The following is a 26,754-nucleotide window of genomic DNA, read 5'->3' on the forward strand; positions in this document are numbered from 1 at the left end:
AAATAATCCCGATGAAAAATTACACCCAAATGATTGTGATTGGTCCTTTCTTATCATCGCAAAGAAAAGTTACAGAAACCAGGTGACAAAAACGTCTTATGTGTTACCGCGGCAGCGTTCTGGACTATAATTTTACCTGAATAAAGGCACCAGTAAACAGTTGTTTGATTGAGAATATACAGTTAAAACATTATAATACTTCTACCGATCATAGTCTGTACTTCTAAGCCACGCCCATTTTTGAACTCACTGTTCCAGGATAATTCCCTTATATCTTCCTTTCATCTAATAAATGTGAAATAATTAAATAGATAAAAGTATCTTTATGTGGCGGTCTATGTGGCTCATGTTTGGACTTCGATGCTGTGCCGTTCGTGAACCCCAAATTCAATACTTCTTCATCCGAGAACTGACGAATCCTACTACGATGGCGGATTTAGCTCATGAATATTAATAGCACAACCGCAAAGCAACGTCAGCGCGTGCTCCATAATATTAATGAGCGTCTCTTGCCCGTAGTAGGATTCGTAACTTCTCTCGGCGAAGATGGCGGCGTGTAGACGTGTGCAGCGACTGCTGCTGTTCATGTTCATCTGCGGCTGGGTTGGTTCTGCTCATGGATTCAATTCGGACAAAGATAAAGACGCAGATAATTCCGAAAGAGGCAAAAATGCAGCGGTAGAGGGGAAAGCGTCGGCGCTGGATGGGGCCTCGGCGCGGCGCAGCGGCGGCTGGAAGCTCGCGGAGGAGGCGGCCTGTCGGGAGGACGTGAGCCGGATCTGCCCCAAACACTCCTGGAACAACAACCTGGCCGTGCTCGAGTGCCTGCAGGACCGAAAAGACGTAAGAAAACAAGGCCGAGTCTGAATTTAATGTGTAGTTTGTAAGTGCGTTGCGTGATCGTCAGTCTAACTTGCATAGTGTGTTACAGTAACACACATTTGGATCTGCAGCGTCTTTGTGCATTTGCGCGACATTCATAAGTTAAAGATCATATAGGTTAGTTAGGCATATATATATTTAAAAACCAGATGCAGTTTGACAAGAAAAGGCTTATACACGTTGTTTTGATAAGCATCACGATTGATAAAGGGAAAAAAGGTGCTTCCTGTTTATAGCTGTGTCTCAATCCCTAATGAGTTGCCTACTTAGAGCTCACCATCCGCCCAAGTGTGCGGTCTGAGTCAGCACCCTCCGTGACGTCACATGCACTGCTCTGTGCTGTCCTTATAGTTATCCAGGGTATGGACGAGGCTGGCTTGTTTATTGAATTTCTGTTTCAGAGACTGGATGCTTTTGTAGTTTGACTCGACTGACTGGTTGTGCACTCTTCTTTTGCAGAGGGTTCTCTAAACAAATATGTGATATGTGAGCACTAAAATGAGTTTGTCAAAGATTGGCCATTGTTTGGTGGAACAGCAGCAACTTCTGAACACAAACATGGAAGCAATATGACTATTGAGGTCCTTGTGTAATAATGCTTATGAAGTGCTCTATATTGCCATTGTTAGTGTAATGCGAGTCAACCTCGTTCTTGATTACTGATTACATGAGCAACACTTTTTCTTTTGTTGAACATTTGTTGTTTACTTCCAGAAATAAATAAATATAAAAAATCCTGATAACTTAACTGCCCCAATGAAGTCCATTCTGGAATGTTTTCCTCAAAAACCTTCATTTCTTTGTGACTGCAGGACGAAAGATACGAACATCTTGGATGACATGGGGCTTGAGTACATTATAATGAATTGTATATTCTGGAAGTGAACTAATGCTTTAACTGGCAGAACTTGGTTTCCCTTTACTTGTGTTGATGATAAGTTTGCCGTTGGTTGTGTTATCTGTTGTATTGGATTGTTCAGACCGGGCCTGTTAATGGTTTTTTTTATCTGACTGTTCATCACATTGCACGGGTAATCAAAATATGTTTCTTACTATTATTATACATTTTTCAGCTCTTCATTACATTGCAGGTTATTTTACTGGAGGTTCATCCCTAGCTGTTCCTCGCCATTACAAATTATTTATCTGTCAGGTCCTCACAGATTAAGGCTATTTTTCTGGCGGTTCATCACAGTTGCAGGTTATTTTTCAACCGTTCACCACAGTTTGTGTTTCTCAGGCTGTTCATTGACATTACAGGTTGTTTTTCTGCCGTTTTTTTTTTTTTTCTCAGCTGTGATGGTGGCAGATTTTTACCATGTGCAGTGTTTGAAAAAGAAAAAAAAAAAAAAAAATATATATATATATATATATAAATTAATTAATATTAGGGGTGGGCAAGTTTACACGTTATCACTTTAACTCATTCATTAACACCGATAATTATTTTATTGTGCATTAATGCAGTATTTTTTTTTTTTATTATGGAAGTCTGTTGCTCACTTACTCTGAATACACATACAGAAAAATCACGGGCCACAGGAGGAGATGCTCCCAACCAAATCATTCAGGCTAAGCATCAACATTAACAAACCACTCTCCACTGTAATTTTTAACAGAAAAGAATGCAATGAGCTCGTAATCATAACTTTATTAAATGGGAAATAGGAAGTTTCCGATAGCACGGGAAGACAGCAGAGAAGCGCTCTCGCTCAACACACTGGAGTGAATTGTTTTGTTAACTTTGTGGTTTATTATTTTGAGTTATATGGGATGCATTATCACATGTACCTCTCACAATACATTGCTTGACAGATCTATTGCTTCTGCCCGTCAGAAATCTTCACGCAATCATGCAGCACGTATCGGGAGATCTTCATTGGTGTGGTTCGCTCTCACACTCTCTGATCTATAGATAACTGAACCGCTCTCTTGCCCACCTCCTCCAACCGAGCCAGGGACTGCTAAACGCAGCGACCACACTAGTCAAACAAACCAGGCTTTGGGGGTCAAACGCGCTCCTGCATTGTTAAAACTTCCTAGTGTGAGCACACCCTAATTATTAAACACCCCCCCCCCCCCCCCCCACACACACCCATCAATTGTTATCCCGCGCCACACTGTGCTGCTATGAGACCCATGATCGTGCAGGTCTCTTATAGCAAGGTGACCGTTATAATTTTATGATCGATGCTCTGGACTCTGCGCATAACTTGTTTTTCTACAACAGTCTGCAAAAGAAAATTAATTAGCTGAATTCATAAACTGGATTTTCCTGCCCTCAAGCCTGCAATCTAAAGGAAAGGCTGTGTATGGTGTTTGAGGTAATTTGTGAATCAGCATAGTCTTATAGTCTAAATAAAATAAATTGCAACTATGACTGTTATTACAATTTTTTTTTTTTTTTTTACAAATCTTTGTGCCGGTGGGAACCGACCGCCGCAGTGCTGTTACGCACCCCTCACAGCCGTAGTTGTTACAGGTTCTTTGGGTCATCACTTTGATCTAATTCAAGCTGTATTTCTGTTTGTTTCAGTTTATTGCTTTATGATCATATGAAGATATCCTGCAGAGTTTTGTGTAATTCTCAGGCTGTAAATGAACTTTAGACTTTCTGTCATAGAGAAATCACTGTCGTGAATCCTTACTGTAAAGGTCAATTATTTAGCTGTACAGTGTTCCTCATTGTTTCTCATAAATAAAGACTGAATGGAGACAGTTTGTTTCCCTCCATTATTCAGAATCTGCTGGAGGCAAAAGGCCCTGGTGGCTTTATAAAAATACTGTTTTCTAAAATGAAAGACTGGCACAGCATGAGAACGGATCTTGTCACCAGGCCATTTATATGATGTTGAGGGGACAAAAGTCCAAAGTGTGTCCCCTAAGAAGTGATTTTCTGGTGCGCAAACCGTATCCTAATCTCGCAATGATCATACAGGGCTATGAGATTGATATAAAAAAAATTTCACTTGTGTTATATTATAGACGGATGCAGCGTAATTGCACAAAGAAACTATACATGTTTCAGTATCTTTAAATCCTTTTAGAGTTGATAAATCCTGTTATAACTATTAAAGACTAATAGGACACGCTCAGCACAGGCTGAAGCCAAAACAGTTTGCTGTGTCTTTGATTGGATTTGGATGCCATTTTTAGTAACATTGTGACACTTATCAAGCCTTCAGCTCAATGGGAATGGAGATTTACACGCCTGATATTTACAGCGGGCCGTGAACAGCTGTCCTGTGCTGGGGATGCTTTCTGTCTGGGCTTGTTCTCAGCTGTTCAAACTAAGATCAGTGTCAGGTCATCAAGCTTAGGGAGACCCTACTGTCATGTAGAGTGCTCTTGACTGCTGAAGGTTTCGCATCACAAAGAGCGGTTTATTAGTGGAGGTATAAAATGTAATTAAAAGACCTCCATTTCACTTAAAACCTGTCAATGGCATACTCTCTGAGTTTCTTCAGATGTTTACCTTCTGTCTAATTCCTCGTGTTACTGTGTTCTCATTTGTCAAAATACTTTTGTTTTAATTCGGATTGTTCTCTGTTTGTCACTTAAGTGACTGCAATGAATGGCACACATTTGTCAAATTTAAACACTCAATCGGCTGTCACAAGACTACTGCAGAATATTTGTTCTTGTCATGCCAAACATTGCTGTACAGCTTAACCTTTTAATTCCTTCTGTTTGACGAATCGCACAGAGAAGAGCGTATCAAAGGAAATTATATGAAATGAAAGCTGTTTTTCACATTAAAACTGCTCAGTTATGGCATTACGATTTACGAATATTGTGGTCATTGGTTAATATTGTAATCATGAGTGGGCCACATGACCGAAACGTTATACGAGTGATTTATTTAAACAATGATAGAAGTTTTCTGTAAATAAGGTTACCATGAAATCTAGCTACATTTTAGAGGCCAGCAAAATTTCACAATTCTCAATAGCGCAGCAGAATACTAGGTTAAATAATATTAGTAAAAAACCAAAGATACAAATGATACAAAAGATGTAAAGGATACAAATGAAACAAACAGTGCTTTATGCAAGTCTAAAGTATAGCCTAGGCTATTCAGTTAACAGCCTTCTACAGAAATTGAATAACTGAATGTAAATTAAAACGGCTTAGTCTTCACTGTAAGAATGAAATGTCATTTCTTATTTAAGCTATAAAAGTGATTTTGTTAATATTGGGATTTTTGGAATATTAACCTGCTGTCACTTTAAGAGCCGCATGGATGCAACTTACTGTTACGCATGTACTTTTTTATTCTTAACCGTTTACATTCACTTAGTACAAAACCGATAAGGGTTAATGTTAGGGCTGCACAACTATGACAAAAATCAGTATTGTCGATTATTCCCTAGAAATTGTAGAAAACTGCGCTTTATTAATTACGATGATCACAGTTTACATTGATGTTTATACCATTGTTTGATGCACCTGCATGCCATATTTTTATATGAAAATAAAACTAGATGAAAACACTGTGACTAGTATTGTATTGTTTTCCTTAAATTATAAAAAAAGTAAAAAATAAGGATGAAAATCTGGACTTTGAACAATTAATTGCCGCTTTGAACGATTTTTGGCATCCAGAATTGTAATTGCGATTAGAAATTGTATTAATTGTGCGGCCCTAGTTTATGTGAATAATGAAAAATTTGACCGTTTAGGCACGCACCAAAAGTTCTGTGTTCTGCTCCGTCTCTGAGTGCATGAACAATGTTCTCTCAGGTTTTCATAAAATTAATAAATATATTAAACTTTGATAAATCGAGCACTTCCATTACATGAATTTACTGATTTGCACATGAAATCTGACTTTTATGGGGGAATGAAAGCGCGCCGATGGAAAGGGAGCAGATTGGGGCGTAATAAGTTATATCTCGATTACTGTAATTTCATAATCGTTGGAGGCCAAAATCAAAACTATTTTGATTAATTTCACAGCTCTATTTGAGATGCTTATTACCAGCATGTCATCCAAAACCTGTACGACCTTATATTCATCTTGGACTGTTATAACAATTTTAACAATATTTATATTGTAACAATATCCTTGCTAGCTTTCTGGGAATGTTTCCGTTTTATTGCGGTCTATGCAGGGTCAGAAAGCTCTCGGATTTCATAAAAAATATCTTACTTTGTGTTCTGAAGATGATTTTATGTGAAGGATCCCTTTAAACAGTGTGCTTCGTCATTTGAGACTCGCAGTATTTACTCCGCAAACATTTGATTCTCCTGGAGGGTGTGAACAAACATCCTCCCAGCGTGAAATAATGTCAATCCACCGGCTTATGTGAAATTTGATGCTTCACAGAAAGGCTAAAAAATGTAAAGTTTATTCATTGATGTGTGTTGATATTTAATTCTGTTTAATCTTTGTAATTCAAAGTGAAAAAAAAAAAGCTTGAAGTTGAATTAGGTTGTTGTTATAATGAATTTTCTTACTCAAATGTTTAGACAAGAATGTTAATGATCAGATAGAGACATAATTTAAAACTCTTGATCAATATTAGCAGTCCACACAGGATGTGCAGCAGGAAGAGAGTGAGGCCTGAGCTGATTTCTGTTTGCACCTACTCTTAATTTACACCACACCTCTCCCTGGTATCACAAATTAACAGAAATAAATTTACATTAATTATACAAGGCCAAAAGTAAATGTAACACAAACCTGCAAACATAAGCTACAGTCAATATTTTTACACATCACTTACTAGGAAACTAGTTACCCAACTACTGCGACTGGTCTAGATTTGAATTTTCTTATTGAAGTGTTGACATTTGTAAAGGGAGAGTTCATCCAAAAATGAAAATTACCTCATGATTTACTCCCCACTCAAGCCGTCCTCAGAGAAATTCAAACTAAGTTATGTAAAAAAAAAAGAAATGTGTCTGCTCTTTCAAGCTTTATAATGGCAGTGAATGTGTGTTATTATTCAGTAGTCCAATAGAAGTCCAATAAAGTGTGTTCATCCATCATAAAAGATGCCCCACATGGCTCTGTGGGTGAGTAAAGGCCTCCTGAAGTGAATCGATTAATTTTTGTAAAAAAAAAAAAAAAAAACATTTTATTCACCCTCTGGAGCCATTTGGAGCACTTTTGATGGATGAACGCACTTCAAGACTGCTTCAACACAACTGACTGGGACATGTTTAAGCAGGCTGCCACATGCAATAACACCACTGGCCTCCAGGAGTACTCGGAGACTGTCACTGCTTTCATCAACAAGTGTATTGATGATGTAACAAGTCACAAAAACCATCACTGTTGGGCCAATCAGAAGCCGTGGAAGACAAGGGAGGTCTACAGAGTCCTAAAGATGCGGAACGCTGCCTTCAGAGCTGGAGATGAGGTGGGCCTGAGAACAGCCAGGGCCAACCTGTCCCACAGCACTCCAGGAGGATAGCCCATCAATTCAGCGACCGCATAGACACTAGGAACCTGTGGCAGGGGATACAGACAATTACAGACTACAAGCCCCTACCATGGACCTGTGACGGCAACATCTCTCTGCTGAACAAGCTGAACACCTTTTTCGCTCGCTTTGAGCAACAAAACAGCACCACTGCACAGAAGACTCCACCTCCTCCTGGCGACCAGTTGATGACGCTGACCCCAGACAGCGTGAGGAGATCCTTCAGCAGGATCAATGGACGCAAAGCTCCGGGTTCTGACAACATCCCTGGGCGTGTACTGAAAGACTGTGCAGCAGAACTCACTGATGTCTTCACAGACATTTTCAACATATCACTGAGTCAGGCTGTTGTTCCCACATGTTTCAAAACTACCACCATCATCCCAGTCCTGAAGAAGCCATCTCCATCCTGCTTCAATGACTACCGTCCTGTTGCACTTACCCCCATCCTCATGAAGTGCTTTGAATTGCTAGTCATGCACCACATCAAGTCTGCCCCCCCCCCCCCCCCCCTCGTTGGACCCCTTCCAGTTTGCATATCGGTCCAACCGCTCGACCGATGATGCCATCGCCACTGCCGTCTACTCAGCACTCACACATCTGGACAAAAAGGATGTCAGAATGCTGTTCATAGACTTCAGTTCAGCGTTCAACACAATCATCCCTCAACAGCTCATTTACAAACTGGTCCAGCTGGGGCTCAACACTTCGCTGTGCAACTGGCTGTTGGACTTTCTGACTGGAAGACCTCAGGGAGTACGGGTCAGCAGCAACACATCCAGCACCATCACACTGAACACTGGGGCCCCCCAAGGATGTGTGTTGAGCCCCCTCCTCTTCACTATACTGACCCATGACTGCACACCGTCACACAACTCCAACCTCTTAAGTTTGCGGATGCGACTGTGGTGGGTCTCATAAGCAACAAAGATGAGACCAACTACAGGAGCTAGGTAAGCCGCATGGCGGGGTGGTGCAGGGACAACAATCTCTCTCTGAACGTGGAGAAGACGTAGGAGATTGTTGTTGTCTTCAGGAGAGCACACACTCAGCACGTTCCTCTGACCATCTACGGTGCGACTGTGGAGAGAATGAGCAGCACCAAGTTCCTGGGTGTGCACATCACAGAGGACCTCTCCTGGACTGAAAACACAGCATCACTGGCCAAGAAATCGCAACAGCATCTCTACTTCCTCCGCAAACTGAGAAGAGCCAGAGCCCCGCCCCCATCATGTACACCTTCTACAGAGGCACCATCTTTAGCTGCATCACTGTGTGGTATGGCGCCTGCAACGCATCCTGCCGAAAGACCCTGCAACGCATAGTGAGAGCAGCTGAGATGGTCATTGGTGTCTCCCCTCCCTCCAGCACATTTACGGAACCCATCTCACTCGCAAAGCCCTCTGCATCGCAGGTGATCCCACTCACCCGTCACACAGCTTCTTCGGTCTGCTGCCATCAGGGAGGAGACTGCGGAGTCTCCAGGCCAGGACCAGCAGACTGAAGGACTGCTTTCTCCACCAGGCTGTCAGGAAGCTGAACTCCCTCCCAAACTATAACTATTTTCTGTATGTACTGTACATGTGGAAGAATAAAGCAGGCTTGACGTGATAAAGCATGGAAGAGCCAATACATTTTTGAATATAACTGTGATTTGATTTGTCCGAAAGAAGAAAGTCATGTACTACTAGGATGGCTTGAGTGTGAGTAAATCATTATCATTTTGGGTGAACTGTCCCTTTAAGCATAGTTTAAGCTTAGTTTGCATTGTAAAACTCTTTAAAGCAGCAGTGTTACAGTCATACACACTGAGACAGACATTTCTGGTTGCTGCAGTGTGCCCACAAGAAGTGTTGTCAAGTTAAACATTTTAAAATGCACCTTGATGCACTATTATATTGTTGTGCTCGCTCTACCTGTTTGCAAAAACCCGAAGCCAGTCTAATTATTCAAGGCTAGTCTGTCTTGTAAATCATGTAGCTCTGAACCTGCCTGTTACTGGTGTCTCTGTGAACACTTATAATTTATACTCCTCTTGATCTCTCTTCAGGAGACTGAAATCGCTACAGACTGCAATCACGTGAGTGTTTACACACTACTAAAGTTTATACTTTATATATTTTAAAATAGTAAAATATTAAATTATAATAGTGTAAACATCATCATTATTTTAGTGCTGGATAAAAAAAAAAAAACCTTGGTTAAAACTCAATCAGCACTGCTAGATTAGCCTAAGTTGTCCTGTTTTATGTTTAGCTGCTGTGGAACTATAAGTACAATCTGACGACCGATCCGAAGTTCGAGTCTGTGGCCGTCGAGGTGTGCAAGAGCACCATCAGTGGGGTGAGTGTGCAAAGCAAACAAGCTTTTATCTCAAGCTTAGCCACAAAGTCACTAAAGCATTCCAATAATGTTTCAGATTAAGGAGTGTGCTGCTGAGGAGCGTGGGAAGGGTTACCTGGTGTCCTGTTTAGTAGAACACCACACAAACATCTCTGAGTACCAGTGTAACCAGTACATCACCAAGATGACCCGCATCATCTTCAGCGATTACCGGCTGATCTGCGGCTTCATGGACCAGTGCAAGGAAGACATCAACAATCTGCACTGTGGAAGCATCAACACCGGAGAGAAGGTGAGTGATGTGGAAAAAACATCATAACACGCTGTACTTTACAAATATCACGATTTTATCACAGTTCTTTGTCATGTTGGTTTTACTACTTTACAAGTTGTCTGAACCTTACAGCCAAATGAATTTGCCCGTTATAAAGACAAAGCCTTTCATGGGAACAAAAAACGCAGATGTTTAGGCCAAAGAGGGCAAACATCAAAATCTTTTTCTTATTTTTAATGACAAAGATACATATTATAACTACACATAACATGCAAATAAAACAAACAGTGCTTTGTTTTCAGATTTAATCGGTGTATTTAGCAGAAACGTTCAAGAAATTGAATGAACAAATGTAAAAATAAAACGCCATATGAACTGATTCCTATTGAAGCACCTGTATCGCTCAGAAAAAGCACAGGTCAGAGCAGCACGCGATTTAAACATTTAAAAGCACATGCAAATAATGAGAGTAACACTGCTGTGAATGCATGTGTTGTACAGTATATGACAGCGGAGCCAGAGCTGTAGCTGAGTGAATGTGTTCACTCAAAACCAAATCATGCTTATCGTCCACGATCAAAAATCGTCATATTGCACACCCCTACCCCGATGCATTGTGGGTAACTGAAAGCAGCAGTGTGACCACAGTCTTTGAAAAAGGATGCGACACTTATTTATAAACCACGGTTTACTTTCTGATAACAGCAGCAGTATTTCTAGAAGCTCTGCTCAACAGATTGTGTTACATCAGTGTCAGATACAGGACGGCAGATGAACACTAGAGCAACAGATACAGGCTTTAGACCCTTATGCATCTGTGCAACTCTGTTCTTGAAATGGATTCATAAAGTTTTTTTTTTGCATCGGTCGATACTGGATATTTAGTTGTGCAAGATTACCTTTTGTAAGAGGAAATTATTTTTACCATTATGTAACACTCATTATGAAGTTTAAATTGAATAAAAAGTAATTCCACTGAGATATGTAATAACACTTTTAATGTAATAAGTGATTCTCAATCAATATCAATTTCTTATACTGTACTTCACAGTATTGCAATGCCTTATTTAACTTTGTAGAATTTGAAATAATGGCTTTTTTTTTTTTTTTTTTCAAAGTAGTATAGAGCTTGTTGAACTTTGCCCTGCTCTCACACGACTGTTCTCTGCAGGACCTCCACTCTCAGGGCGAGGCGATCGCGTGTCTGGAGAAAGCTCTGGTGTCTGAAGCCGAGGAGCAGCAGGGGCAGTACACCATCAAAGAGGGGTGTAAGAAAGCCATCATGCGTGTGGCAGAGCTCTCCTCCGACGACTTCCACCTCGACCGTAATCTCTACTTAGCCTGTCGGGAAGACCGCGAGCGCTTCTGTGAAAACGTAAGCCATGATCCTGTAAGACACACTCAACATGTGCACTTCTTTTGCTTATATTGTGCTCTGTTCGTTTGTTTCAGACTCCAGCAGGAGAAGGGAAGGTCTACAAATGTCTGTTCCACCACAAGTTTGAGGAGAGCATGTCGGACAAAGTACGTCTGGTTTGCGTCGTGCAGAAGCGGTTGCTGAGAATGGTTTCTAGTGATGGTGCACACAGAAAATAGGCAGATTAGTTCACACTTGACACATTCAAAGTGTATCGCAATCATACATAACCACAACTCAGTCTTCCTCTTCCTTCTTTACAAGTGCCTTTTATGCAAAGCTTTAGTTGTTTTACTATTGACCCAGACTGGTGTTATTGTTAACAAAACCATTAAAAAGCATTAAAACTGTAATAAAATGAGACATAAAATTTATTAAAAAAATAACACTGACCCAGGCATTCAATCTTCAATAATTATTATTCAAATTAGTGCAGTCAAATGATTCATCATGATTAATTGCATCCAAAATAATAGTTTCTGTTTACATGTTTGTACTGTGTATATTCATTATATAAATACATACATACATACATACTTTAAAATTAAAAGTTGCTTGAAACACATTTACTGTTAAACTTTTTTTTTTTTTTGGTCTAATGTAAATTTGTGTTTTGGACAGTGCAAGGACGCTCTCTCCACTCGTCAGAAGCTGATCGCTCAGGACTACAAGGTCAGCTACTCGCTGGCTAAAGCCTGCAAACCAGACCTGCGTAAATACCACTGCAACATGGACACGGCCATGCCTCGCGGCAAAGAGGCCAAGCTCTCGTACCTGCTGCTGTGTCTGGAAGCAGCCGTGCACCGAGGTGAGGCCTGGAGGGGATTTGGACGGGTGCAGTCTCTGTCCCGTGTGTAGATGGGGTGTACTCAAGTTTGCTCTCGTTCTGTCGCAGGTCAAACCGTGAGCGGCGAGTGTCAGGGAGAGATGCTGGACTACAGGCGCATGCTGATGGAAGATTACTCGCTCAGTCCCGAGATCGTGCTGCAGTGCAGAGGAGAGATCGACACGCACTGCTCCGGCCTGCACCACAAGGGGCGAACCCTGCACTGCCTCATGAGGGTGTCCCGGGACAAGGGCGTCTTGGATGGACCATGCCAGAAAGCTGTGAGTTTAATGCACTTTGATGCACTCTCTTGCTGGTCGCTCTGTTCGATATCCTGAATAACACGGATACCAAGAGGCTGGAAAATATCCAGATAAATGTTTGCATTCATTGTGTTTCAGTACTTCCTGTGATTTTAATGAACTGAACTTGAATTGATTTCAATCGTGAATAAAGTTGTGCTGCAGTCATTAATGTTAAATAATGCTATGATCACTACCATGATCACTTCCTACTCACTCTTAACCTCAACACGGTCCCTGACACATCACTTACCCCTCCACATGTCATCTTTTGACGTAACCTATGCACACTTTCACCCTCCCAGCTATCTGCAATGGTTTCATCTTCACTTCCTTCCCCTAAACTGTAACAGTGCTACTGATACTCATTCTGCTCCACTCTTACATCTTGTTTAGACACTGTTTGCCCCTTGTCGTCCAGGCCAGCCCGTAACACCTCTTCTGCACCTTGGTTATCTGATGTTCTACGCAAACCTCATTCTAAGCTTAGAGCTGCTGAAAGGGTGTGGCGCAAATCCAAAAATACTACTGACCTTATAATGTGTATCAGTTACTCCTATCTTCCTTCTCTGCTAATGTCTCCACTGCTAAAATTACATACTACCATAAAAAAAATTAACAATTAGTCTAACTCTTGCATGCTTTTTAAAACTTTTTCCTAACTTCTTTTCTCCTCCTCTTTCCCCTCCTGCTTCATCTCTAATAGCTGACGACTTTTTCATTAATGAAATTAAACCCATTAATGCACAATCAGTCAAGCTCATATCACCAGCAAACATACTCATTTACATTCTTCACTTCACCCTGCTACTTGCCCGCTTGATCCTGTTCCATCTCATCTTCAAGCCATTTCTCCTGCAATTGTACTTGCACTGACTCGCATCATCAACACATCCCTCCACACTGGTGTTTTTCCCTCATCTTTTAGACAGTCTTGTATAACTCCATTACTTAAGAAACCCAGCCTCAACCAATCTCTTAAAAAAAAATAAAGAACCACAGACCAGTTTCCCTTCTTCCTTTCATTGCAAAAACACTTGAACGAGCGGTGTTCAACCAAGTCTCTACATTTCTCACACACCACAACCTCCTTGACCGCAAACAATCTGGCTTCAGAAGTGGACATTCAACTGTGACTGCCTTGCTCTCAGTTGTTGAAGCTCTAAGACTGGCCAGAGCATAATCCAAATCTTCAGTACTTATCCTGTTTGATCTGTCTGCTGCTTTTGACACTAACCACCAGATCCTCCTATCAACGCTACTGGCAAAAGGCATCTAAGGAATCACACTTCAATGGTTTGAGTCTTACCTATCAGATAGATCCTTCAAAGTATCTTGGTGAGGTTTCCAAGTCACAACATTTTACTACTGGGGTGCCTCAGGGCTCAGTTCTTGGACCTCTTCTCCTCTTGGCAGGTTTTTTAGTCAGTTCTATTAAACCTTTACAATTAATAAAGAACGCGGCAGCAAGATTAATTTTTAATGAGCCAAAAAGAATACACGTCACACCTATGTTTATCAATTTGCACTGGCATTGATGTTTGCCTACAAAACTACCACTGACTCTGCACCCATTTACCTAAATTTGTTACTTCAGACTTATGTGCCCTCTAGAAGCTTGCGTTCTGCAAGTTAATGTCGCTTGATTGTGCCATCCTAAAGAAGCACAAAGTCACTTTTACAGACTTTTACATTAAATGTTCCCTCCTGGTTGAATGACCTGCCCAACTCAATCTTCAAGAATCGCCTAAAAACACATCTCTTCCATCTTTATTTGACTCTCTAATTTTAACACTCTATTCTTAAAAAAAAAATCGAACTACCTTTCTAATCTTTTTGTATTCTATTTTCTTTTCATATATAATGCATATATGTGTGTGTATATATATATATATATATATATATAAAGACCTCTAACACTACTAGCTTGCTCGTTTTTTTTTTTTTATTCCATCGTTTTTCTTTTTATTTATTATATTATTTAAAAGCCCATGCTACATGTACTGTGTTAACCTAACTGACACTTGTTATAGCACTTATAAATCATTTGCTCTGTTGTTTTTGATCGCTTCCACTGTCCACATTTGTAAGTCGCTTTGCATAAAAGCGTCTGCTAAATGAATAAATGTAAATAATGCAGCGGATGTGATGAAGGTCTCTGATTATGGCTTTCATAACTGTGTGTCCCATCAGCTCCAGACACTGATACAGGAAACAGATCCCGGGGCCGACTATCGCATCGATCGCGCTCTGAACGAGGCGTGCGAGTCCGTCATCCAGACTGCCTGCAAACACATCCGAAACGGAGACCCCATGTGAGTGCTCTTGTGTTCATGTTATTTGGCCCGGAGCCCCAGCTAGAAAGCATTCCTGCTGCTAAACATGACATGATTTAGGAAAAAGTTCGCTTAAAAATGAAACGAGTAAGCATTTACTCATCCTTATAATTTCTAATGTGATGGTTTTTTTTTTCTTTCCTTGAAATTGAACAAATATTAGAGATTATTTGCATATGCGTTTGGTACCAAAGCCTGTTCTGTGTCTTGAGGCACTGCATATGACAATAATGGCTCTGACCAAACCTGTTCTTCCATAAACGTCCCAGTGTGCTGATCGATCTTTACATTTGACCTTGTTTCTGTCAGTTCGTAATAGAGTAGAAGCTCTGAAGGTGAAGTGTATAATATATTTTTGCTGTGTGTGTGTGTGTAGGATCCTGTCTTGTCTGATGGAGCATCTGTACACTGATAAGATGGTTGAAGACTGTGAACACCGATTGCTAGAGCTGCAGTACTTCATCTCCAGAGACTGGAAGTGAGTCACAAACCTCAAGAGTTTTGTGCAATTTTATTCCACACTTTTAATTTGAGTCCCATTTATATATTTTTGAATGATACACTTCAGGTGCTTTCTTTTTGTCTTTCCCCCCATTCTTCAGAAAGAATGCAGTAGAGCTGCTATTTGTGTTTCGCAATTAAAAGGAATGTTACTTTTTTGGTAAAAGAGAAGTCATGTGGTGAAAGGATTGAGCAAGAAATGAGATGCGGCTAAATATTACAATGCTAATATTTGATAGTGCCAAATAATTTAAAGTGTTTTTTTTTTTTTTGGGCTTGTTTTAATTTGATTTGTTCTTGTTTAGGTTTTAAAATTTTTTTTTTGGGTGGCCACTAGTCCTACTATCCACAGTTTTTTTTTTTTTTTTTTGTTTTTTTTTACTGAACAATTGCGTGAGAATTTCACTTGCCCGACAGGACAAATAGCCTAATTAAAACTTAAGTGACAATTAATAACTAGTAATGCATGCTATCCAAAAGCTGGGTTTCCATCACCCTGCCGTTTTGCGCATTTTGAAGTATTGCATCAGAATCGGGTGATGTAAACACTGAATTTCAAATTCTTGTTCGCGAATGTTTTGTGCGATATTCCAATTTTGCGCATAAGTTAAATTCGCAACTTTGGATGGAAACCCAGCTGAGCTGAGGCTGTTGACCGGTTTTCATGATGAAATAAGCATAACCCCTCACGTAAAGAAACTCACAGAACAAACATACTGATGTGAAAGTTCAAAACATTTCGTTTATTAACAAGGGAGCTGTTTTGCTGAATATTTTCATGATTGCAAATGTTACATTGATGTAAGTTCAACAAACAAGTGGTTAAACGTACATTTTACACACATTCGACTGTTTTGTTCTATTTCACCAACAACAAAATAAATGTCTACAAAGATCAAAACAGACGTATTGCCCATTCTCTGATCAACACTCACCGTTTTATTACTGAATGATTCAGTGTTTTGTACAAATCTGTTTCAGGAATAAGTGATTAAACTACTGGCAGTTTAGTCTCACGTTTAAAAGTGTGCATTTTCCCCCAGCCTTTCTTAGTTGTATATTCAGTTTTATTTAAAACCTTTATCTCATAACATTTATTTACTGCAGTTTTATTTTTGCAGTGTAAATTATTTAATTTGATTGGTGACAGCCAGTGTTGAGGAAAGTTACTTTTAAAAGTAATGCATTACAATATTGCGTTACTTCCTAAAAAAGTAACTTATTACATTACTTAGTTACTGCTTATTGAAAGTAATGTTACATTTTTGCATTTATGCATGTTCACGTTTATTATAGAACTAACGAAACATCTTACTCGTGATTTCTCTTAAAATGGGGACAGGAGAGCTTTCAATCAATAAATGAAAAAAAAAAAGCAACTGGCGTTACTTATTTGAAAAACTAACTCTGATATTTTCTTGTAAATTAAAAAGTAATGTTACTTTACTAGTTACTTGAAAAAAGTAATCTGATTGTAATGCGTTACCCCCAACACTGGTAACAGCCCTGGAGTGTATTGAGCTGATGAAAATATTGATGCAGTGCTTTTGTGGGGATATTTTGAATGAGATATTATTTAAAAAGTTCACTGTATTATCGAAATAAGTTTTGCCTGCAATGTTATTTTCCTTTTTAATTTTACATTAAACACATTAAATATCACGTATACGAATGTAACGTAAGGTTTTTTTTTAAGTTTGGTCTTAAATTTCCACAAAAGGTGGTATTTTTAAAAAGGTTTTAAATTTAACTTGTTTATATCTGTGTACATCCTTGTTTTGTTGAGCAAGTCAAAACTACTGTCACAGCCAGGTTCATTTTACATCAGATAATGATCTTAAAACCCTGAGATTCGTTCCTGTAAATCTCTAAATCCCGAGACACTGTCAACAAACAGCTTTGAAAGTTCCTGTTCATATATATCTGTCGGGGTTAAATGTGAGTTGATGTCCAACCATTTCCCTGTGGTTCTGGTTACAGACTGGACCCTATCCTGTACAAGAAGTGTCAGAACGACGCGGCCCGCATCTGTCACACTCACGGCTGGAACGAGACCAGCGAGGCAATGCCCGCCGGAGCCATTTTCTCCTGTCTGTACCGGCACGCTTACCGCACCGAGGTGCAGGGACGACGGGTACGACTGACGCTCACTAAACACACTCATCTTACACTCTACACATTAACTTCTGAATTGACTTACCAGACAATAGGACCTCGAGAAACTATAGCTTATCTGCGGCTTCCTAAATGTAACTATAGGGATCATCAGAAACTTCTGATGTAAGTTTGGACGAGACCTCGAATGTAAGTATCTTCTGGTTCCTTAAGGAGGCGGATCTCACAAACCAGTCCAAAACATGACACGACTGCATACAAACAATTGAATCCATTTTTACTATTAACATTTTATGCATTGTTACATTATTTTAATGTAAATTAAGTTACCTCCCCCAATTCTCATTACTATAGTTCAAGAAGAAAATGCAATCAGATGATGTATCTGTGTATATAAGTCATTATATACAGTTCTACCCACTAATATTGGCACCATTGGTAAATATGAGCATCTGCATCTTTTTTATCTTTCGTTAAAAAAAAAAAACATTTGCAATATTCTAACATTTCATTGAAGCAAAACAATTGAAATTAGGGGGAAACTCGCATATGAAGTTTTTTTCTCCAATGCATGTTGGCCACAATTATTGGCACCCCTAGTAATTCATGTGAGTAGAATATCTCTGAAGTACGTTCCTATTCATAATCACATTTTCAGCACAACAGGGTGACTGTGGGCGCAGGAAATTCTCCAGTCATGACTTCCTGTTCCACAGGGTTGTAAATATGAGGAACACAAAGGCCGAATTTCCCGAAATCAGCCATCGCAAGAAGTAAAACCAAATAATGTAGTTCTGATGTGCAGGACCAAACTGTTGAGCTTCACAAAACAGAAAATGGCTGTAAGAAAAGAACTAAAGCATTGAAAATTAAGATTTTTCTCATATTTACCAAGTGTCCCAATACAGTGGAGGGCACTGTATATTTTGCTTATTTGTGCTTATACATCATACAAGTACTTTATTTTACTTTAAGATCACCATAAATTTGTGTCACAGTGCAGAAAATCTTAATGGTCTCAAAATGGTGTTCAAGCAAACCGTATATATTTTTAGTTGGTTTTTGTTGTGAAATACGACTCTGTTATGTTCTTGACTGGTTTGGTGATGTTCACTCTAAGAGTAAATGTGATGAAGCTACAGATGCATGTTCACAGCAAATTAGCAGGGACAACGAATCAAAATCACCGTCCTTTGCCAAGACTGAAATAACATTAATTCATGTTGTGGGCTTTAAACGAGTAGTGATTGACAGGAAATTAACTCAAATGATGTGGGTCTTGGGAGTTTTTATTTTTCCAGACTAATCTAAAAAATAATAAAATTCTAATAAAATTATTGTAATGATATCAAAATTCATGACACCGGTCAGACCCGTGCACACTGATCGCTGTTTGTAGAAGGATCCAGAACGGTGTACATGGGTCTGATTGATTGGTTGTGGGTCTGTTTGTGTGTCTGTGTGTGCTAATGCGTCTGAGTCGATCTGTAGTTATCTCGGGACTGTAAGACGGAGGTTCAGCGGATCCTGCACCAGAGGGCTCTGGATGTGAAACTGGATCCGGACCTACAGCAGCGATGCATGACGGACCTCGGGAAGTGGTGCAGTGAGAAGACTGATGCGGGACAGGTCCGTGTACAAGATGACGCTAATTATAACTGTCATTTTCCATCGGTTAGGTGCAGTGAAGTCCTCTTTTCTTAAATCAGTGGTTTTGTGGTCTGTTGATGTAATGAGGATTGCAGTCTTTGCAACCCTGTTACTATGATGTAGGACTTGATGTTAAAATGGATCTAAAAAAAAAAGAACTACAAAAATGCACAATAAAATTACTAAACTACTTCATTACATAGAGTAAAATAAATAAATTACTATTTCCAAATATAAATTATAGTATGACCTCAGTGTTACGAAAATAGCGCTGTACATCACCTTTCATAGTATGCAATTAAATCTTTTTTTTTCTTACAAATGGACAGAGCAGGTTTTTTTTTTTTTTGTAATATAAAATTTTTGCCTGTTACCCTGTTAACCCTGTTACTGAAAAAAAAAAAAAAATCTCTCTCTTTTTTTAAACGACTGTAGTAACAGGCTTGAATGATTGTTTGAATGCTATCAGCACTACAGTATTTTTAAAACTTTATAAAATGGAATGTTTTTTTGCAGTGTTCCATGAAGATTCCAGAAATGTTTCTTCCTGTGTCACAATTTAAGAATGTTAGGAATGTTGTGTGGCAACAGGATTGAACGCAAATGAATGAAGTATTACAACAGGAATATAATGCCAATTATGATTTAAATTTAAGTATTGCACAAAGGAAGGTCAGCTTCTAAAATGGGACTACTGGTGATGCTCGGTTTATTTAATATTTTATGTTGGAGAATGATTTTTTTTTTTTAAACATGAGATTTGTGCCAGTACTCTCTACAAAACATCTTGGGATGCCAACAAATGTTTCGTATTCATGGAAAGTGGTGTTTACGGAAACAGTTTAAATGTTTTTCCTGCAAAAAAAAAAAAAAAGTCCCAGTTCTGAAGTGAAGCATGTGTCAGTGTTTGTATGTTTCGTCTGTCAGGAGTTGGAGTGCTTACAGGATCATCTAGAAGATCTGATCCCTAACTGCAGGGATGTGGTGGGAAACCTCACAGAATTGGAGTCCGAGGTACAAAATAAAGTATTTTTTACAGCAGTTTGACTCTGAAATTAAAAAGCCTCAGTGTCTATATTTGGGTGCTATTGTTCTCTGCTAGACGTGAGACGTCTGGGGTGGGTTTGGACTGATTTTGGTGTGTCTGGTTTTCCAGGACATTCAGATTGAGGCGTTGTTGATTCGTGCCTGTGAGCCCATGATCCAGTCCTACTGTCATGTAAGTCGCAAATCATTTTATATTAAATGTACTAAGTAGCTTGTTTTTTCCTTTCTTCATTTGCTCTGTATTTTTCCCACTGTTTGTCTCGCAGGATTTGGCCGATAATCAGATCGACACAGGGGACCTGATGGAGTGCCTCGTTGCCAATAAGCACCAGAAGGAAATGAACGAGAAATGTGCTGTCGGAGTCACACACTTCCAGCTGGTACGTCTGAAGAAATCCACAAGCGCTCTTCCTACAGTTACTACTGTAGTATTTCAACCGTCTGTTCCTCCTCCACAGATCCAGATGAAGGACTTTCGCTTCTCGTACAAGTTCAAGATGGCGTGCAAAGAGGACGTGCTCAAACTGTGCCCGAACATCAAAAAGAAGTGAGCGCGTGGCTGTCAAACAAACCAAACGTTTCATAACTGCTCTCATGCGTTTTAGGTTATCATCAGGGGTGAGCGATATTTATCCACAAGAGTAATATTGCAATTGTTGTTTTACCGATGTTTGACTGACTGCAAAAAAAACCAAACAAAAACACATCTCGAGTCCAAAAGCATTAGTTTTGTGATGAAGCCTATTAGAATATAGTTGAAATGCCCATAATTCCAGTTTTGAATGCAAAAAAAATCCCTGTATGGTTTTTTTTTTTTTTTTAGGAGATATGATGGTGTTGAGCAATATCACACAAGTCAGTGTTGTTTTCTTTATTATCATTGCGTTATCGCATAGGTTGTGTTGATTTTATACAGCAGTTCAACAAACAAGGTTAATATTGAGTGAGTTAATTTTAGAAAAATTTTTTTTTATTTTTTTCTCGCCAACGAAAATAGATCCAAACAAAGCCAGAGCAGAACATTTGTGTCATTGGCGTTTCATTCCTGAGTGAATCTGCTTTTGAATTAATCATTTGAGTCAACAGTTCAATTATCTGTTCAATGCTTGCTTGCTTTTCGAATGAATCGTTTGAATAAACGATTCAATGAATCACTAATTAAGACACGGACTTGTCGCAGCCTACTGGTGATTTTAGTGTAATATGTTTATCCTTCACAGGCAATGTACCAGCACAAAAACACTCGACCAAATGAATTTTTAACTTAATCAACCAAAATGTAATTGTCATTATCGCCAAAATTTCAAAAATATATATTTTTTTGCTATCAATATCGCACACCCCTAGTTATTGTATAAATAATGCGCGATTGGTAGTAAACCACAATTGGAGGTAATGTAGAGCATGATGGGAATGTTTTGGTGGTCTGTTTACTCTTAGGGTGGATGTGGTGATCTGTCTGAGTACCACGGTAAGAAACGACACTTTACAGGAAGGCAGAGAGCAGCGCGTGTCCGTGAAGTGTCGTAAACAGCTCCGAGTGGAAGAACTGGAGATGGTCAGTGTCTATATATATTTTTGAACACGTCTGATGATTTGTAATGTTTTGTAACCTGCGAAGCTGAGATTTGTCCGTCCGTGTGTGTGTGTGTGTGTGTGTGTGTGTGTGTGTGGTGCAGTCTGAGGACATTCGTCTGGAGCCGGATCTGTATGAGAACTGTAGGCAGGACATCAAGCAGCACTGTCAGAACGTGGTGTTTGGAAACGCTCAGGTACATCCATCATAACTCAAACGGACCACGCCTCTGATCCTCCGTTCAACGCCAATGATCTGCTCATCTGTGCGTTTGTGCTCGTTCAGGTGATCGAGTGTCTGAAGGAAAACAAGAAGCGGCTGACCCAGCACTGCCATCAGAAAGTCTTCAAACTGCAGGAGACGGAAATGATGGACCCAGAACTCGACTTCCAGCTCATGAGAGTCTGCAAGCAGATGATCAGGGTGTGAAACCTCACCAGTCACATCGGAAAACACCCTAGAGATGATTGATGGCTTGAGAGTTGTTTGATTCGATCTGTAGAAACAATTGAACTTTTATTTTCTGTTGTTTATCATGCAGCGTTTCTGCAGCGAGTCAGATGCAAAGAACATGTTACAGTGTCTCAAACAAAACAAGAACAGCGAGCTGATGGACCCGAAATGCAAACAGATGATTACTAAGAGACAGATCACCCAGAACACCGGTACAGTTACCACTACATCCTCATACACACTCACACACATGTACATACTCTGTAACCTTTCTTGAATCACTCACAGAATTGAAGATGGAGAACTGAGGGTGTCACAGTTTACATTTGTTTGTCATTATTGCTTTAAAAACTAATGAGATATGAGTGCCCTATTCGTGTGAAGTCCCCGAAGGCAGCAAATTAATGAAAAACCTTGTTCCGTCAACTAAGTTGGATGCTCTTCCCTCCATCCTAGACTATCGTCTGAACCCTGTGCTGAGGAAGGCTTGCAAAGCGGACATCCCGAAGTTTTGCCAGAGCATTCTGAACAATGCCAAAGACGACAACGAGCTGGAGGGGCAGGTCATCTCCTGCCTCAAACTCAAATACGCAGACCAGGTTTGTAACGCTAATCGCTGTGAATGCACGCAAACCTGAGAAAGCACCGTTATAAGAGCGTGTGTTTGTGTCTCCAGCGTCTCTCTCAAGACTGCGAGGGCCAGATCAGTGTCATTCTGCAGGAGTCCGCGCTGGACTACAGGCTCGACCCGCAGCTGCAGCTCCAGTGCACTGATGAGGTAACATTCACCGCCTTACTATGATTGAGACAGAGATGCATTGAGATGTTTTGGTCTTGAATGACTAATAATGGCTGCTTGTCCCAGATCCCGCGGCTCTGTGCGGAGGAAGTAGCTGCGCAGGAGCAGACGGGTCAGGTTGAGGAGTGTCTGAAACTCAACCTGCTGAAGATCAGCCATGAAGGCTGCAAAAAGGTAGGAATGCTTTGGCCTCGATCGACCGATGGGAAGTTGGGCAGCTCACTTGCTAACGGTTTGTCTGGCTGGCTGTTCCCGCTGTAGGAGGTTCTTAACATACTGAAGGAGAGCAAGGCGGACATCTTTGTGGATCCAGTTCTGCACACGGCATGTGCGCTGGACATCAAGCACCAGTGTGCTGCGATCCCACCGGGCCGAGGAAGACGTAAGGAACTCTGGAAGTGATTTATATGGGAATTAATACTAGATATTAATGACTGTACTCGGTGTTTGTGCAGAAATGTCCTGTCTGATGGAGGCTCTCCAGGATAAGCGTGTGAGGCTGCAGCCGGAGTGTAAGAAGAGATTACAGGACCGCATTGACATGTGGAGTTACGCCGCGAAGGTAAACGTTCACCCAATCCTAAAACACAATATCTTCCTAATTGCCGTTCCAAAACGTAACACTAGAGCGGAGATCAAAAACTGTGCGTGCTCACTAGCTCGTGTCGTTTCTCAATAGGTGGCTCCGGCAGGAGGGTTCTCGGATCTGGCCGGGCAGGTTTTAACGTCTCCTGCCAAGTCCTACATCCTGAGCATGTTGGCGATGTGCGTGATCCTGCTGTTCCTCATGGGTCTGTTTTGCGGCCGCATCACCAAGCGTGTGACGCAGGAGTTGAAGGACAGGTAGAGAGGGGGGGTGCAGGGCAGGGGCAGTCCATTGGTCTCCCCCTGCAGGGCAAACAGCCCATCGCGCCCCACACGCCGTTCTCCGTCCTGGGCCGGGGAAGGACACTGGGGTTGGAAACGCAAACTTGACGGAGGGGGGGAGGGTGTTCAGACTTTTGCTGTGTGTGCATTTCGTGGTACCACCGACGGCCACATTGGGACCCAGTTTTAATTGCTACACACACACACACACACACTATTTTTATTTCTGTTTTTCCCTGACTGTGCTTGTCCTCAAACCTGCCTGCTGCGCACCCGGCATCCCGGCGCGCCAGATGACACCAATCCGCTTTCTCCAACTAATATCTCAAAGACTCGGCTTGCTTTCCAGCTACATGTTTTAATTTATTGTTGATGTTTTGGCGTGTAGGAGGTTTGGCTTTCGTTTTGCTTTCGTTTGCGGGGATGGTGTCGCAATCTTTGGCGTCCGTGTTTTAGGAAACAGCCAGTTGCTGACGATGTGCATATTGACAAAGTTCGAGCGTTTGAACGAATGTGTGTCTGTGCCTTTTTGCCCGTCCGAGTGAGAGGATTTGTGTTTCAGATTTGTTTGGTTTTATCATGGGGCTTCTTGATGTTTTTCTTCATGTCACTGGGGACATCTTTCTTTGCAAAAAGGGGTTATAAATGTTTTCTATCTTTCATTTGGCTGGCTGATTTTGTTAAGGGAGAAAGTCTTGCATGTCGCTGCCCGATGCTGGTCTTAACTGAGCCACAAGACTTCGAAAATTGAATGATAAAAATCTGAATATTGCAAATCTAAGGGCGACTTGATTCTGGACTACGAGTCTGTATTGACTCAGTTTATTGACGGCTGTGGTGTCTTCTGAGCTTTGAAGGAGTCGTTCGATTCATGTTTTCATAGTGCCATGTTAACAAACCATTCTGTTAGCTTAAACCATCCATACAGCGAGTCAAATGTGAGCCGAATTCACGTTTTTGACGATTCACCCACATCAGAGGTATCGCTTTATCGCACGGTTATGCTCTGAATTGCTCGTATATCATTAGGTTTCCAGACATCCTTCGGACGGTTTTAGGGGAATTATCGGTTTTAAACACTCCGTGTTTCGTACACCTTTTTGAAATAAGCTTCGTTCACAAGCGGGTCCATCTCTTTTGTGGTTTTAAAACATTTTAAGCTCCGTGACGTCCATAAGCGCCACAGTTTCCACCATTTCTTGGTTTCAGTTTTCTTCGATTGAGTTGTGATGCATTAAGAACCGTCACTGTTGAGTTTTTCTCGTAATTGTGGACTAAGTTGCTGTTTGACAAGGGTTTGTAGCTTCTTAATAATTTACGCCGAAGGCTTTAATGCATAAACCCCCATTCACATTAAATTTCGCTCTCTTGAGTGACCGTATATTAAAAGTGTAATAGAGCTGTAATGTTACAGTCCCTGTGCATCATCATTAATTTGGCTTTTGTATTATTGTTGTTTTTATGCTTTTGTACAAAATGACATTAAAGTGGACTTTGTTTCTAGTGTTTGTGCATTCAAGCTGTGCTTAAATAATCTGAATTAATGTCATAATGCTGTTGGAATCCATTCATACTGTAAATAGCTGTATCATTTTAATAGAGGATTGTGGGTAATACGAACTCTGCCTTAACTTCGGCATTTATCTTTTATTTTTTTGCAGAAAACTTGGTCACCCATGGGTCGCACCCTTAAACAAGAACAGGAAATTATAACAAAAATGGACACTTATTCGAATCAAATCACGCGGCTTGTGCTTTAATATGCTTCAGCATGCGTTTTTGCTTTATTATTTTCAGGCCATGATGTTGAATGTATCCATGTTGGGGAATTCTCGCACTAATGGCTTTTTAGCTTCATGTGCTTTCAATGCTCATATTCCTGCTTGGAAAAACATCCGTTCATGACCGTGATCTGGGTTTTCTGCACAGATGAAGAAACTGCGTTTTCTACGTCTTCATTCAAAGCGATTTAAACCAGTACAGCTCTTCGCTCAACTTCCTAATTCTGAAAATAAAAAAATAAGCTCCTTCATCTACCTGTAAATCGTTTCATTCAACAGTCATTGATCTATTTTGATGCTTTGAAGGAGGTGTATAATTGGTATATATTGATACAAATCACTTAAACTGTGGTGTTTGTATATATTCGTATCATATTTCATTCACCGGGTCTGACGAGTTGGAAACCGTTGTGTGTGTGGGCTAGAATAGAAATGAATGGCTTGGTATCTGGAGATCTAGTGTTGGTTGCCAACATTACACTTAATTTATAAATGTTGGGTTCATATTTCCTAAAATACCTTTAAAATAAATTAAAAAAAAATCATTAAAATAGGCAAAAAAAATTATACTTTGATCTGACCAAGCCAATCAAAATTAATTGAAATTATTATATTTTGGGGGGGTGTTTGTGTATCTGAACAAGCCAGTCAAAATTTGATTTGTATTAAGTTTTTATTATTATTATTATTATTATTATTATTATTGGCATGGTCAGGTAAATATAGTAAAGTTTTTTTTTTTATTTTTTTTAAGTTTGATTGGCTTGATCTTTCCAATAAAAAATCTATAATATCTCCATCCAAACCTGGCTGTCGATGGCTGGGTGCAGGTGTTTTCACATTATTTTTGAAGGAGTTAAACTAGCCCTACATGTGCATGTCATCTGCTCCCAAATACCGCTTCCTGTCTGTCTAACTGATATATGACATAGAAATGATCAACTGATAAATGACGAAATGATTCATTGTTTTTGTATTTACTTTCAGTGTACAAATTTATCATTAAAAAAAAAAGTATTCTTCCTCAAATCTGATTAAACCGTGTACTATACAGATGTAACTCAATAACTGCGCTTTTCTGTTCTCATTCTCATGTTTTGATCTGTACGAGTTGAATTGGACCGTTGTTAATAAAATTGATCTGATGGTTTGTA

General features: G+C 40.1%; 1 protein-coding gene across 3 annotated transcripts; it reads left to right on the forward strand.

The window, feature by feature from the left end:
- The first annotated feature begins 509 nt into the window (after positions 1 to 509).
- glg1a (golgi glycoprotein 1a) lies at positions 510 to 26,754 on the forward strand. Of its 3 annotated transcripts, XR_003279291.1 has the most exons (29): positions 510 to 843; positions 9,364 to 9,393; positions 9,570 to 9,656; positions 9,733 to 9,948; positions 11,102 to 11,305; positions 11,383 to 11,454; positions 11,969 to 12,155; positions 12,243 to 12,454; positions 14,669 to 14,790; positions 15,188 to 15,289; positions 17,293 to 17,446; positions 17,572 to 17,616; positions 18,919 to 19,056; positions 20,005 to 20,091; positions 20,234 to 20,296; positions 20,391 to 20,504; positions 20,583 to 20,671; positions 21,565 to 21,682; positions 21,804 to 21,896; positions 21,986 to 22,123; positions 22,242 to 22,365; positions 22,610 to 22,752; positions 22,830 to 22,931; positions 23,019 to 23,126; positions 23,214 to 23,334; positions 23,408 to 23,514; positions 23,632 to 23,795; positions 25,481 to 25,684; positions 25,745 to 26,754. XR_003279291.1 is itself a non-coding variant. In XM_026239561.1 (28 exons), exons 1-28 carry the CDS (start codon positions 547 to 549, stop codon positions 25,530 to 25,532), a joined length of 3,489 nt encoding a protein of 1,162 aa, XP_026095346.1. In that variant the 5' UTR covers positions 510 to 546; the 3' UTR covers positions 25,533 to 26,754. The 3 variants fall into 3 exon arrangements, 2 of the variants coding, with proteins under 2 accessions (XP_026095346.1, XP_026095347.1); XM_026239561.1 differs by having other exon boundaries at positions 25,481 to 26,754; XM_026239562.1 differs by lacking the exon at positions 17,572 to 17,616 and having other exon boundaries at positions 25,481 to 26,754.

This window comes from Carassius auratus, chromosome 50 (assembly GCF_003368295.1).
Source record: "Carassius auratus strain Wakin chromosome 50, ASM336829v1, whole genome shotgun sequence".
NCBI classification, from domain to species: domain Eukaryota; kingdom Metazoa; phylum Chordata; class Actinopteri; order Cypriniformes; family Cyprinidae; genus Carassius; species Carassius auratus.